Source organism: Littorina saxatilis, linkage group LG5, assembly GCF_037325665.1.
Source record: "Littorina saxatilis isolate snail1 linkage group LG5, US_GU_Lsax_2.0, whole genome shotgun sequence".
Classification (NCBI taxonomy): Eukaryota; Metazoa; Mollusca; class Gastropoda; order Littorinimorpha; family Littorinidae; genus Littorina; species Littorina saxatilis.
The window spans coordinates 31,864,505-31,878,973 of NC_090249.1; the positions used below are offsets into that span (position 1 = coordinate 31,864,505).

At 43.0% G+C, this 14,469-nt stretch overlaps 1 protein-coding gene across 1 annotated transcript in view; it reads right to left on the reverse strand.

Annotated features, from left to right (window-relative positions):
* Positions 1-1,277: 1,277 nt before the first annotated feature.
* The window catches only part of LOC138965940 (lactase/phlorizin hydrolase-like), a 30,812-nt gene continuing 17,620 nt past the window's right edge, over positions 1,278-14,469 (reverse strand). Inside the window, exons 10-20 of the mRNA XM_070338022.1 lie at positions 14,249-14,458; positions 12,919-13,116; positions 11,692-11,822; positions 7,621-7,785; positions 6,847-6,939; positions 5,650-5,833; positions 4,260-4,405; positions 3,502-3,595; positions 3,096-3,234; positions 2,225-2,409; positions 1,278-1,680 (exon numbers count right to left, since the gene is read on the reverse strand). Coding sequence (XP_070194123.1) covers positions 1,445-1,680; positions 2,225-2,409; positions 3,096-3,234; positions 3,502-3,595; positions 4,260-4,405; positions 5,650-5,833; positions 6,847-6,939; positions 7,621-7,785; positions 11,692-11,822; positions 12,919-13,116; positions 14,249-14,458 — 1,781 coding nt within the window. The 3' untranslated portion in view covers positions 1,278-1,444. The remainder of the gene's footprint in view (positions 1,681-2,224; positions 2,410-3,095; positions 3,235-3,501; positions 3,596-4,259; positions 4,406-5,649; positions 5,834-6,846; positions 6,940-7,620; positions 7,786-11,691; positions 11,823-12,918; positions 13,117-14,248; positions 14,459-14,469) is intronic.

The window sequence follows — 14,469 nt, forward strand, 5'->3', positions numbered from 1 at the left end:
CACTGATGTGAAATAAATGTCACCACGCGCACGTGCACACATGTATTTTCCCTTCGTGTGACGAAGGATGGTGATCAATGGTTGCCCAACTGTAGCTTGATTTAGAAGAGTGGGGTGTTGGGGGTGGAGCCGGGGTGTGTTGGGGTCTGGGGGTTAGGGTTTAAGAGTGCGCATGCCAAGTCACTTTCATATTTTTCCCCTCCCCCTCTCTCTCTTTTGACTTTGTGCGTGTGTGTGTGTGTGTGTGTGTGTGTGTGTGTGTGTGTGTGTGTGTGTGCGTGTTTGTGTGTGTGTGTGTGTATACGTGTGCGTGTGCGTGTTTGTGTGTGTGTGTTTGTGTGTGTGTGTGTGTTTGTATGTGTGTGTGTGTGTGTGTGTGTGTGCGTGTTTGTGTGTGTGTGTATGTGTGAGTGTGCGTATGTGATCTACCCCCCCCCCACCCACAGCCGATTGTTTTTAAAGTGATCATTACATCAAAATCCGAAACTCTTCGTTGAAATCCCAGGATTAGCCCACCCAAAACATGGTGAAAGTAGCTCGAGGCTTGCTCACTTTCAATAGTCAACATGAGGTCTCTTATGACTGGTAACAACAACCGGGATTGCTGTGTGCGCGGCACACAACTACTCTCCGGATATCGGAAAGTGAAGGGAGACGCTGACAGAACAGCAAAAAGCCATCAGCGTTACAGCTTGGCCAATCCCGATTTACTTGATTTTTTTGGGATTTTTTTTATGTAGTGTCAATATCTTCAGGGAACAATTCAAGCCGTCGCGTACGTGTAGTCTCATTGTGTGTACAGAAGCCGGAATGACTTTCAGAATGACGATGACACATGTTCCTGAAGGCAAACAGGAACACATACACACAGACACACGCACACACAGACACACACACACACTCACACACATACACACACACACACACACACTAACAAACCCTGTGGCAAGGAGGTGGGCAGACAGTACTGACACACACACACACACACACACACACAGACGCACACACGCACACATACACACAGACGCACACACGCACGCACACACACACACACACACACACAGACGCACACACGCACACACACACACACACACACACACAGACGCACACACGCACACACACACACACACACACACACACAGACGCACACACGCACACACACGCACACACACACACACACACACACACAGACGCACACACGCACACACACACACACACACACACACACACACACACACACACACACACACACACACAAACATGTGCAGGCACGCAAAGAAGAGGAAGTGCAATATATGTTAAATATCGCTAAGTCATCATCGCTGACGCCATCGCCGTGCTCATCTACCTGTCAACCTCCTACAACGTCCGCTTAGCCGTGTTATCTCTTCGTTGTATTTATTCATTTCAGGTTATCAATGTCTCTGCTCATCTCTCTCTTTATTTATGTCGTTCTTCTCAGATCATCCTTCGGCGGGAACATAGGGTCCGGGAATCCATGATCAGCGATGACTCCCTTGTACCATGTGCCGGATTGTTTGGCCACACGGGGGCGCTGAGGGTTGTCAAAGTCCACGTAGTACAAGCCAAATTTCTGCGTGTAGCCGCTGGTCCACTCAAAGTTGTCCATGATGGACCACACTGTGTAGCCGATCACGTTGCAATTGTCTATCAACGCCGCTGAAAATGAACCAAAATAGAGCCGTTTCGCAACAGAAAAAAACTTCGTCATTGGAATGTTTGCGTTTAAAGAATTTGTTACCTAAATGAAGCGACGCCTTTGTCAAGATTTGAATGCTCTGACCTCAGACCAGTTCATCGGAGTCTTAAAGACAAAGTCCTTCTCGTATGAAGGACTCGATGTACTATATCAGATTTGTCGTGGCGTTTACATGGGATAAGAACATCCCCCACTCAGACACTTTGTATTAAAGTTGCCCCCTGTGACGAACAGTTGCCAAAATGTACATTTTCTCCTAGAGAATCTCAGAGGTGTTGTCATAATTTTGATGAAAGGGAGAGTCTGACTAGTAGTGAGTTATCTATCTCCTTGAACGGTTCAACAATGTACCGCCTAAGGTAGCAGATAGGATAAGACCATCCTTCCATTTGGATAAGTATCAATACAGTAACAAACCTGGCTGCTTCCAGTCCATCGCGGGATTATTTTTGTTAACTAACACCGGTGTCAACCACAAAATTGACTCTGGAGAATTTACTGTACCTTTGGTGAGTTCATTAATGTAGGCTCTGATGTACTGGATACGGAAGAAGTCAAGGAGAGTGCCGTTGCGGTCCGTCACCCCGTTCTCAGTGACGATGACCGGCGTGTTGTTGTAGTTTGTGCGGATGAAGTTGAGGATGCCTCGCATTCCCCACGGTACGTAGTACAGATAGGACGAGGACGATCTGGAAACACAATGACTAACCAGGACTGAAGGATGGCGTCCTTTTCCGCGTAAGCGATCATGTACACCAAATCAGATCTGCTTAAAATCGGCCATGAATAGCAAACTAGGTTAAAGGTACATTAAAAAAAGCAACAACCAGCCCATCAGATATGCCTAATATGTGACATGAACATTTTCCCACTTAGATAAATATAACATAAAATTAGCAGTCGGACTACTTCTTTTCAGAGTGGGATTTTTATGCCGAAATAATTGTGAAAGTGACAGCAGAGCTATGTAAGCCAATCTGAGAAATGAACTATCCGTTTTGCCCCAAAAGCAGTAAGGTTGCCGATTTGTTGGTATTTGTTCCAGTGTAAGGATGGTCTTATCCCGAGCAAAAACGAGAAAAACAATGATCGCTTATGCAAGAAGGGATGTACCTTTAATCATGTGAAAAGCTAAAGGCAGTTCTCGGATGCCAAAATGGCTGACTCAGATGTACCTATTCGTCTGCTTTTTCCCCTTTATCTCTCATTTAAAAAGAAATCATGACCTCAGTGTTCTAAAAGTAAGCACCAACCTGTGCAATCTGTAATCTATGGTTTTAGATTTTGGTCACCGCTGTCTCTCTTCCTAACTGTTTCTTTACATTTTTAATCTATGCATATAATGTATTTATCTTTAAATGCGTGGCATACTGACTTTTGCCATTTTGGGTCTCGTGTCAGCTTGACCTCCATGTCTCCCAGGTAACCTTTGGGGACCGAGGCCTGGTACGCGGCGTCCGCTGGTTCGCACAGTGACGTGGAGTAGTGGTTCAGACCGAAGTAGTCAAACGTACCTAGCCGCGGTGGACAAAAAGTAAACTTAACTGAGAAAAAAATACTACTACACTTTTTGTACCCCAACTAATAAAAAAATTCGAAACTGTGTTATTTAGTTTAAACTTTCATGGCGTAAAAGGCACTTGACTGGACTATATGACCCTTTATCTGCACAGTTGATAAACATACGATGATACATCTTCTGAGTGAAAGGATTGCGATGCTTTAGAAAAGACTAACGGTAAAATTGTGAACAAAAGCGTAACATGTTAATAATCACTTGCCCTTGATAAAGAGTTTTTCGCTGTCCGTGAACTTGGGCAATCGGGACGATCCATCAGTGCTGTTGGTGTTACGTTGCACGTAGTCTTTCATCACCTGTTCAGGAAACAAAATAAATAATCAGTTATTGCTATTACAACGTTGCTAGTGACCAACAAATAATACGAAACTGTGTTAGATAACTTGCCTTTTGTAAAGTGAGAAAAAGGGGGTTATTTGCTGCGATACGTCTTTCGGTGGAGTCCACTGCCAGGAATGATTCAGACGTCACACCACGCTCTCAGCGTCTTACAGTCATTATTTAGAACCCGAATTAAATCTTTGGTAGATGTGCGTCAAGTGACTGACAGAAGCAATGTTGAACAGAACTCATGACATTCCGCAATATCAGACACATAGGCTAATAACAGAAAAGCTGAACCTTGACAGAGATTAAAACACACACTGGAAACTCACTGGTAAGGCCATGAAAAATGGGGGTTCAAGATCAGCCCCCTGTCATGATTAAAAAAGACCAAGGGTTACCAACAAGAATCTGAAACACCTCGACACCATGGCCAAGTCAAAACTCCTTGCTGTCTTCCACAACAGCTACAAGACAGGGCTCGTTCCACAGAGCTGGTGAAGAAGGAGACACATCATAATCAATTCTGTCAAAACCATACAACTTGGTTCAGCTTAAATAATATGATCCGGTGAAAAAGCTGCAGAATTAAGACTTTCCGATGTCAATGATGTGACGTAATTATAATGACGTCACCTGGGGATAGTCTCCGTCGACGTAGATGGGGTGAGCGAACCAGCCTACAGAAAACTGAGCAGCTCGCTCCGCGGCCTCCACGTCTTCGGGTTTGCTGGAGTTTTTAGGGGCGAAGAAATCTGTATTCAACGTGATGGACACCATCCCTGCAAAGTTAATTCTGCATTCAACAAACATTTATCGTTGCGAATATCTTTACACTGATAAAAGAAAAGAAAAAGAATAAAAAGAACACAAAGCTCAAGTGTTTACGTGCTCCAGATTGCTGAGGTCTTTGTCAGCGAAGGAATAGGTGTTCAGTGTGATGTATACCATCCCTGTTGTGCAAAGGATGCAAGACAGCAAAGTATTGCATGCAACAGGGGACAATTTGAACACATTTTATGGGTCAGTCAAATTAGTTACTTCATTCTTCGTCAGTCAGGAAGTACATCAGTCAACTTGGTTCCAAGTTAGTTCATTCGTTCAGCGTTCGTCCATTGGCACTTACCATAAAATCGTGCTCTGTACGTGGTAAAATACAGGTGCCAGGACTGGGCCTGACACTTACCATGAAATCGTGCTCTGTACGTGGTATCGTAGAGGTGCCAGGCCTGGGCGTGACACTTACCATTGAATCGTGGTCTGTACGTGGTATCGTAGAGGTGCCAGGACTGGGCGTGACACTTACCATTGAATCGTGCTCTGTACGTGGTATCGTAGAGGTGCCAGGACTGGGCGTGACACTTACCATTGAATCGTGCTCTGTACGTGGTATCGTACAGGTGCCAGGCCTGGGCGTGACACTTACCATTGAATCGTGGTCTGTACGTGGTATCGTACAGGTGCCAGGTCTGGGCGTGACACTTACCATTGAATCGTGCTCTGTACGTGGTATCGTACAGGTGCCAGGCCTGGGCGTGACACTTACCATTGAATCGTGGTCTGTACGTGGTATCGTACAGGTGCCAGGCCTGGGCGTGACACTTACCATGAAATCGTGCTCTGTACGTGGTATCGTAGAGGTGCCAGGCCTGGGCGTGACACTTACCATGAAATCGTGCTCTGTACGTGGTAACATACAGGAGCCAGGACTGGGCGTGACACTTACCATTGAATCGTGCTCTGTACGTGGTATCGTACAGGTGCCAGGTCTGGGCGTGACACTTACCATTGAATCGTGGTCTGTACGTGGTATCGTACAGGTGCCAGGACTGGGCGTGACACTTACCATTGAATCGTGCTCTGTACGTGGTATCGTACAGGTGCCAGGCCTGGGCGTGACACTTACCATGAAATCGTGCTCTGTACGTGGTATCGTACAGGTGCCAGGCCTGGGCGTGACACTTACCATGAAATCGTGCTCTGTACGTGTTAACATACAGGAGCCAGGACTGGGCGTGACACTTACCATTGAATCGTGGTCTGTACGTGGTATCGTAGAGGTGCCAGGCCTGGGCGTGACACTTGATGATGGTGTGGGCGTACAGGTAGGGCAGCGTGGCGGGCTGCTTGATGCCGGGCGCGTACTCCCCTATACCGTACCCCGACCACGTCACCACCCACGGCTCGTTGAACGTCAGCCAGTACTTCACCTTCATGAAGCGAGTCCAAGATTGGATTCATTGATTCTGATTTTTTTGCTTTGTTTTGTTTTGTTTCCCTTGAACCCGGGCGGTTCATGCGGGACTGTAAGCCTACAAGATTTGAAAATATGGCATGGCGAGAAAGAGATTAAAAAGAATCCCGGCGTATCAAAACAAACACACTGATTGAAACGAACGAACGAACGAACAAACGAATGAACGAAAAAATAAAAGAAAGAGCAAACAAACAACAAAAACTACGTTCACCGAATCCCTACTGGCTCCGATACCTTTGATTGAAGTTTTTCTTGTTGAAACTTGAAGATAGGCAAAGCACCAATAGCCAAAACAGCAAAGATAAGGCTTTTTATTTCAAGTATCTTTCGACCGAACAACCATGTTTCTTTTTTTGTCGCCGACCCTAAATTTTCATATTAGTTTTTTTTTTAAAGAAGCAATAACGGGCAACACCAATACCTGCAGAAAAGAGAGATAAGAATATGTTGAATTTTCCTTCGACCGAACGGCCTATCTCTGTGAGGCACGTTACTATAAATACATCAGCTGGGGAGGTATTGGGATATCACTAGTCCGTGAGGAGTTTGTGTTTCCAAATCATATCATATCATTGATAAGCAAAATCTAGGTAAAATTTGAAGTTGACGTCGCCCCCTTTCCTCCGCTACTCAGTCCCCATAAAGTCCAAACTACCCCCCTCCATCTCCCCACCCCAAACCCTATCTCCCGGGTAAGAGAACAGAAACCGGAAAATGACTAATGTAACGAAACACAGGATGGCGGAGGAAAATCGAAACCGTAGCACCAGACGAACCCAGTCAGCAAATGACATTATCAATCCAAGAAACAAACCGCATTGAAATAAGCCGCCGTAAATCTCAATATAAAATCAATCTGAGAGGTAAACAAGCGTGCACACATCTGCCATAAATCTCGACTTAGAAGCATTCATCCATTCACAGTAAATGACGAATAAACAGCAGGTCTCAGACAAAGAAACTAACCCAGTATCCAAAGTGACTAAAAGCCACATCGGCGTAGTGCTTGTACTGTTGAATAATGGTTTCGTTCCCCCAGCTGCCATTGTCCTCCAAAATCTATATACAAAAAGACAGAAACATAAGCAAGCATGCAATATCATGCACGAACACACACACGATTGCACACACACACACACACACACACACACACACACACACACATACACACACACACACACACACACACACACACACACACACACACACACACACACACATACACACACTTACATTGCACAAACTAGTTGTATTCAAGGCTAATCAAGCTCATAAGTTATTACGCTTCCAAACCGTTTATTTTCCAGAAGAAACCGGGAGTAGCCAATGGATGGCAAGGAAGTCTCTTATTATCATCAGTCCACGAAAGTCAAAATACAAACAATGGCAGGTATACATTATGAGCAAATGAACAACGTCTTGTCTGCAGTTAAAGTACTGCATTTATCTTTTCCCGCTGATCGTAAGCTGAAATAAAAATAATGTAAAGAAATCATATTCTTATAAAGCTACAAAGAAACGGCTACATAGATGTAACAACTAACAAACAGACAGACTAACAAACAAACAAACAGACAAACAAACAAACGACATTTTAGAAACATTTGACACACCTCTAACATTTCTTCACGTGCAGGCTTTTTAGAAACTTTCTTAGAAACTTTCCTATCCCTTAATTTCTTTTTCCTTTCCTCCCAGTTTAATTTGTTTCTTTTAACTTGTGGTTGTTGTTTTTTTTACCTGTGGTAGATCCCAATGAAAGAGAGTGACCATAGGTTCAATGCCGGCCTCTTTGAGAGCGGTGATCAAGTTGAGGTAGAAGTTCACACCTGCCTGGTTGACCTCACCTGTCGTCGGGTCTGGCACGATGCGAGACCACGACAGAGAGAACCGGTAGTGCTTCACCTGCAAACACAGTGCTATTATTTGCATTTTACATGTAGTCAAGTTTTGACTAAATGTTTTAACATAGAGGGGGAATCGAGACGAGGGTCGTGGTGTATGTGTGACTGTGTGTGTGTGTGTGTGTGTGTGTGTGTGTGTGTGTGTGTGTGTGTGTGTGTGTGTGTGTGTGTGTGTCTGTCTGTGTGTGTGTGTAGAGCGATTCAGACTAAACTACTGGACCGATCTTTATGAAATTTGACATGAGAGTTCCTGGGAATGATATCCCTGGACGTTATTTTTTTCTTTTCGATAAATGTCTTTGTTGACGTCATATCCGGCTTTTTGTAAAAGTTGAGGCGGCACTGTCACACCCTCATTTTTCAATCAAATTGATTGAAATTTTGGCAAAGCAATTTTCGACAAAGGCCGGACTTTGGTATTGCATTTCAGCTTGGTGGCTTAAAAATAATTAATGAATTTGGTCATTAAAAATCGGAAACTTGTCATTAAAACTTTTTTTTTTAAACAATCCAAAAACAATTTCATCTTATTCTTTGTCTTTTCCTGATTCCAAAAACATTTACATATGTTATATTTGGATTACAAACAAGCTCTGAAAATTAAAAATATGAAAATTATGATTAAAATTAATTGTCCGAAATCGATTTAGAAACAATTTCATCTTATTCCTTGTCGGTCCCTGATTCCAAAAACATATCGATATATGTTTGGATTAAAAACAAACTCAGTACGCTAAAAAGAATAGAGATAAGAAAAGCGTGTTATCCTACTCAGCGCGACCATTACCGCACTATTCTGGCTTGTCGATTTTACTGCCTTTGCCACGAGCTGTGGACTGACGAAACTACGAGTATGCGGTCTTGGTGAAAAAATGCAGTGCCTTCAGTTTATAATAATAATAATAATAATAAATGAGCATTTATATAGCGCAACATCATAACTTTACAATTATGCTCTTTGCGCTTGACACATTTGAAATTAAAACACAGTTATACAAGCATTTACATCTACATTCATAGTCAGCAACGCTTAATTAAAAGCATACACCATCAAACATACATTACAAAAGATTCTTCCACTAACTAAGTAATAAAAACATGAATAAAATAGGTAGTGAAAACAAGGAAATACCAGCTGAATACCCTTAATCAAACAGAACATGTTATCAACAATACTGAAAACAGCCCTAGATGTTTATATACATTATCACATTATCACTAAAACAACAAATACACTACATGTAGCCTACTGATGGACTGAGAAAACAAAATCAGGGGTTGTATTTCTTGAAGAGGTGCGTTTTAAGTGCTCGTTTGAATGCTTGGGGTGACTGAGAGTGGCGGATGTGAAAGGGGAGAGAATTCCATTGTGTGGGTGCGCAGAAAGTAAAAGTGCGTTGTCCGTATGTTTTGGTTTTGGTGTGTGGAATGGTGAGGATGCGACAGTCAGAAGAGGCACGGAGTTGTCTTGCTGGAGAATAGACGGTGAGGAGCCGGTTCAGAGAAGTAAGCAGGAGACGAGCCAGAAAAGAAGTTAAAGCAGAGGGTGGACAGTTTGTAGTCAATGCGGGCTTGAATAGGTAACCAGTGCAGTGTGTGAAGAAGTGGTGTTGCGTGATCTCGTTTTCGTGCTTTCAGAATGAGGCGTGCTGCCGAGTTTTGGACTTTTTGTTGTTTATGCAGGAGGTACAGAGGACAGCCAGAGAGAAGAGAGTTGCAGTAGTCAAGTTTAGAAAGAACAAAGGCACAGACAAGAGTGTTAGTTGTTTGAGAGGAGAGTGTGTGGCGAATAGTGCTGATCTTACGTAGCTCATAATAAGCTGCTCTACAGACTAAAGATATATGTTTAAGGCTCATGTCAGATGAAAGGGTGAATCCAAGGTTTCTAGCTGATGGTGAGAAAAGAATGTCGGTGTTGCCTATTTGAACAGAAACAGTTTGGGGAGAGGGAAATGTAGTGTTCTTCTTTTTGCACAGTAAGTTTCATTCTGTGATTTCGACAGCTTGACTGAATGTTGTTATTTCGCCTTACGCGACTTGTTTTTGTTTTTTTTAAAGTAAGCGAGCTGGCCACATAAGCGTGATACACTGATCAGAACCCGTACATTAACAGCTATTGTGTTTTCAGCGTAGCAATAGGGTCCGATATTTGGAAGAGACAAGTATAATGCCGACGAGTCGAAGACGAGTCGCATTATACTTGTTCGAGTCTTAATATCGGACCCTATTGCTACGCTGAAAATACAATAGCGGTTATATAGCTGTTCTAACCTTTATTTGTTGTTCTAGACTTACAAAATGACAGTTTTTGCGTCGATGCGTTGATCTCAGGTTTTGATAGCAGACGCCGTTTCTTATGCGCATTAGTTTTGCGCAGGCGCCACATTGACTTTGGAAAAAAACTCGATTTGAAAACACAGCTTTTAAACAGCTTTTTATTAGTTCATTCGTATACAACAAAAAGAAGTTTGAGTTTTTTTTAATTTTGAACAAGACTACTTATGAAGAAGACCAAAACACAACATCAACGAAAAACTAGAAACAACTGAAGAACTAGGATGCAACAAGGGGAGGAAAAGAGAACAGCTAATCCGTACAAAGCGAGCAGACGGCAGCGACGTTTCCAGTTTGGGTGAATGGCATTTATACTTGTCTCGTCATGAAGCGAATTTTTCAACCTCAGTTATAACGACTACATGAATGTTAGTGCCATGGGTTGTACATCAATACTTCAGAGGGGAAGTAGGGTATTTAGTGTGGAGTTACGAGATAAGAAAAGCCGAATGCGAAAATTTGTGTCAGTCGGCAACTGTGAACTAAGCTCACAGGCACACAAAAACGGCGGTTCCGTTGTACTCCCCTGTTTGTGCTACATCTTTCGACTTTGGGAATTTGTGGTGTTTAGGGACAGAAAATAATAGGTTTAGTCCTGTTTCATCGGGAAGTTAGCAGAAAAGGGTATGCTATCGACATTTGTAAAGCTGAAAAACATTCCCGAGAAGAATTTTAAGTTGTCAGTGTATGCTGTTGTCGATCAGTGAAACATCGTGTGGTACAGGTGGGTAAACCGGAACCATGCGTCTTTGTTATTGACAATATGCTTTTGGATATTCATCTTGAACACGCGGCCAGTACAACTGGCCTTGACACGGAACGATTCAAGGGGGGCAATCTCAGTCATCTGAAAGAGGGAAAGCCAAACGCAATCCGCCTTGTTAGGATTTTATGAGCTTGGACGATAGAGAAAAATAAGAAAAGCAAAAGCTGGAGTCCAGTCTGGACGAAACTGCATGCTATCAAGAACGCAGAATTGATTTTTTCTGAGTTTGATTTTTTAGCCGTAAGCGCCATTTCTCATTTCGAATTTCTCATAACTGCTGTTCACCGCAGTGAAACCAACAAAGGGGTCTCACTCTGAAAGAGTTTCCTGCTCCGATAAACATGGCGCTTACGGCTAAAAAAAAACTCAGAAAAAAATCAATTCTGCGTTCTTGATAGCAGTTTCGTCCAGACTGGACTCCAGCTTTTTCTTATTTTTCTCTATCGTCCAAGCCCATAAAATCGAACAAGGCGGATTGCGTTTGGATTTTCTTCTTTCAGATGACTGAGATTGCCCCCCTTGAATCGTTCCGTGTCAAGGCCAGCTGTACTGGCCGCGTGTTCAAGATGTTGGATATTGAGAAAAATGGCCGACTTCCGAAGCATTATGCTTTGATGATCGGAAGAGACCATCCAATCACAGCCCCCGAATTCCCCCGCGTGTTCATCAGAATAGCTATACATACTTATATCACGGGATTTTCCACTAACATTTAAGTCAACGACAACAACAACAAAATAAGCCAACGTATTGTCACCATTCACTTGTGTCCAGCATACTGTTAATTAAAATGTTTGCGATACGTACCCCTAATTCCTTGAGGATTGTGATGTCATCTCTCCATTTGTGGTAGCTGTCACATGACACGTCAGCAGTTTGGTTCAAGGCAATATGGCCGCCTTCATGGCTAAACCTGTCCCAGATGCTTTCACTCTTACCTTTACAAAAAAAACTATAGGCCTGAATATAAAAAGTTTTGGTCTTAGTACCTCAACTTTCTGTCTCTCTGTCTCTGTCTGTCTGTTATTCTGTCTATCGGTTTGTCTGTCTGTCTGTCTGAGTGTCTGTTTCCCTCCCTCTCTCTCTCTCTCTCTCTCTCTCTCTCTCTCTCTCTCTCTCTCTCTCTCTCTCTCTCTCTCTCTCTCTCTCTCTCTCTCTCTCTCTCTCTCTCTCTCTCTCTCTCTCTCTCTCTCTCTCAGATTGTAAGAAAAGGAGTAGCCTTAAATCTTAATCCTTGTTAAATAAAGTTCAATTCAATTCAATTCTCTCCCAGTCTCTCTCCACCTGTCTCTGTCTGTGTTACCAGAGAACCTGAAGCTCAGTCATTCAGTTTGAATTGATTAATTACCATACTTGTGGTGCGTTCTGGAGCAAATCGTGCCGTGTGCGTCTACATTAGGCCCAAAAAAATAATAGGTGTGGTTACGGTAACATAGCCCCCAAAAATAGGGTAGGAAGGTAGGCAATCACTTTTTTTGTTTAAACTTTTTTTTCTAATGTGTACAAATTAAACCTACTTGACAGGGAAATAAGTGTGCGACTCGGGCGCTTTCGCTTTCATTGCGTTTTCTGCACTCGTTTACTTGTTTTTGTGTGTATTTTTTTGACAAATGTAATAAAAAGTTATAGGGTCGGCCCCCAAAAATAGGGTAGGTCGGGTTACCGTAACCACACCTATTTTTTTGTTTTAGGCCTTAAGGTATGATGGATTCTAGATTCCCCAGATTCTTCAGACTCTTCAAATTCACCTGAAACTGCCAGATTAATAGTATCCCTCTAAACTCAACATTGACTATTAATCAAAAAACAAGAAAGGTAAGTTGTTGGAACGTTATTATTGACAAAATTACGTTACACTCACAAATAATTATGTCGACCCAACGGTCTTTTAAGTGAACAGACAAACAAATATCACACAAAACTTATCTTCATGAAATTCAGTTTTCGCCCACTCGCCAGGGAGCCGAGCGAATGAATGATTTGATTGTATAATTTGTTTTGGGATTTTTTTCAACAATGACTATTCACACTTACCATCTTCATTCCAAGCTCCTTCAATCTGAAATGCGGCAGTGGACACACCCCAGGTAAAATTCTCAGGCATTACTCCGAAATAAAATCCCTCTGTGAAGTTACGCTTGTCATCTGAGGCAGCGCACGGGAACACAGACGACACCACTATAGAGAGCAAAATCAGCATCTTCAACCGTAGCATTCTGAATTGTTTTTCAATTCATCCGAATTGTTTTGCCCGACGAGAAACTTGTATGTGGGTATTTATGGCAAATATATAGGTTGCCTTATCTCTGAAGTGTTTTGTGTTTAAAGGTGCAGGCGGCCTCCTGGCATATTTGACTTTTGTAAAGAGTTGACGGTGTTGCTTCTGTTGTAGTTGTTGCTGCTGGTGCTGTTGTTGCTGCTTCTATTGTTGTTGCTGGTGTTGTTGTTGTTGTTGTTGCTGCAGTTGTTGTTGTTGCTGCAGTTGTTGTTGTTGTTGCTGCTTTTGTTGTTGTTGTTGTTGTTGCTGCAGTTGTTGTTGTTGTTGTTGCTGCTGCTGTTGCTGTTGCTGCTGATAGTGGTGATGGTGGTGTCTGTATTGGTGTTTTGTTTTGCTCTGTTTTGTTTTGCTCTGTTTTTGTTTTTTGTTTAAAAAAAAAGTTTTTTCTCTTTCATATACTAGGAATCTAGACGAGGGCACTGTTGTTGGTGTTGGTGTTAGTGGTGGTGTGCGTGCGTGCGTGCGTGCGTGCGTACGTGAGTGCGTACGTGCGTGCGTGTGCGTACGTGAGTGCGTACGTGCGTGCGTGCGTGCGTGCGTGTGTGTGTGTTCTTCTTCTGCCCCTTCTTTGTTTTCTTCTTCATCATCTTCTAATTATACTCGTAAATCTATATTTTTTTCCGGAATTAATTTCAAACAATTCTTGAGTCTCATTCTCAACAGTTGACTACCGTCAGAATTTATGACCCAGTAGATTGTGTCTTAGAATCCTTAAATGTTGGGTGACAGACGGGCCCTTTTTGTATTGTATACAATACAAAGAAAAAAGGACGAAAAAAGAAATGACAAATATCATATAGTGCTTGTCGACTAGTGTAGTTGCAACAAGCGCTTCATGCATGCACGCACACACATACACACACAAGCGCGCGCACACACACACACACACACACACACACACACACACACACACAAACACACACACACACACACACACACACACACACACAGGAAAGCGCACACACTCACACTGCGCGCGCGCACGCACACACACCACACACACACACACACACACACACACACACACACACACACACACACACACTTATTTATCTCTTTATTTATTTATGTCGCTCTTCTCAAATCATCCGATGATGCCAGGGTCCGGGAATCCCCGATCAGCGATGACTCCCTTGTAGAACATGGCGGATTGTTTGGCCACACGGGGGCGCTGAGGGTTGTCAAAGTCCACGTAGTACAAGCCGAACTTTTCCGTGTAGCCGCGGGCCCACTCAAAGTTGTCCATGATGGACCACACTGTGTAGCCAATCACGTTGCACTTGTCTATCAGCACCGCTGAAAATGAA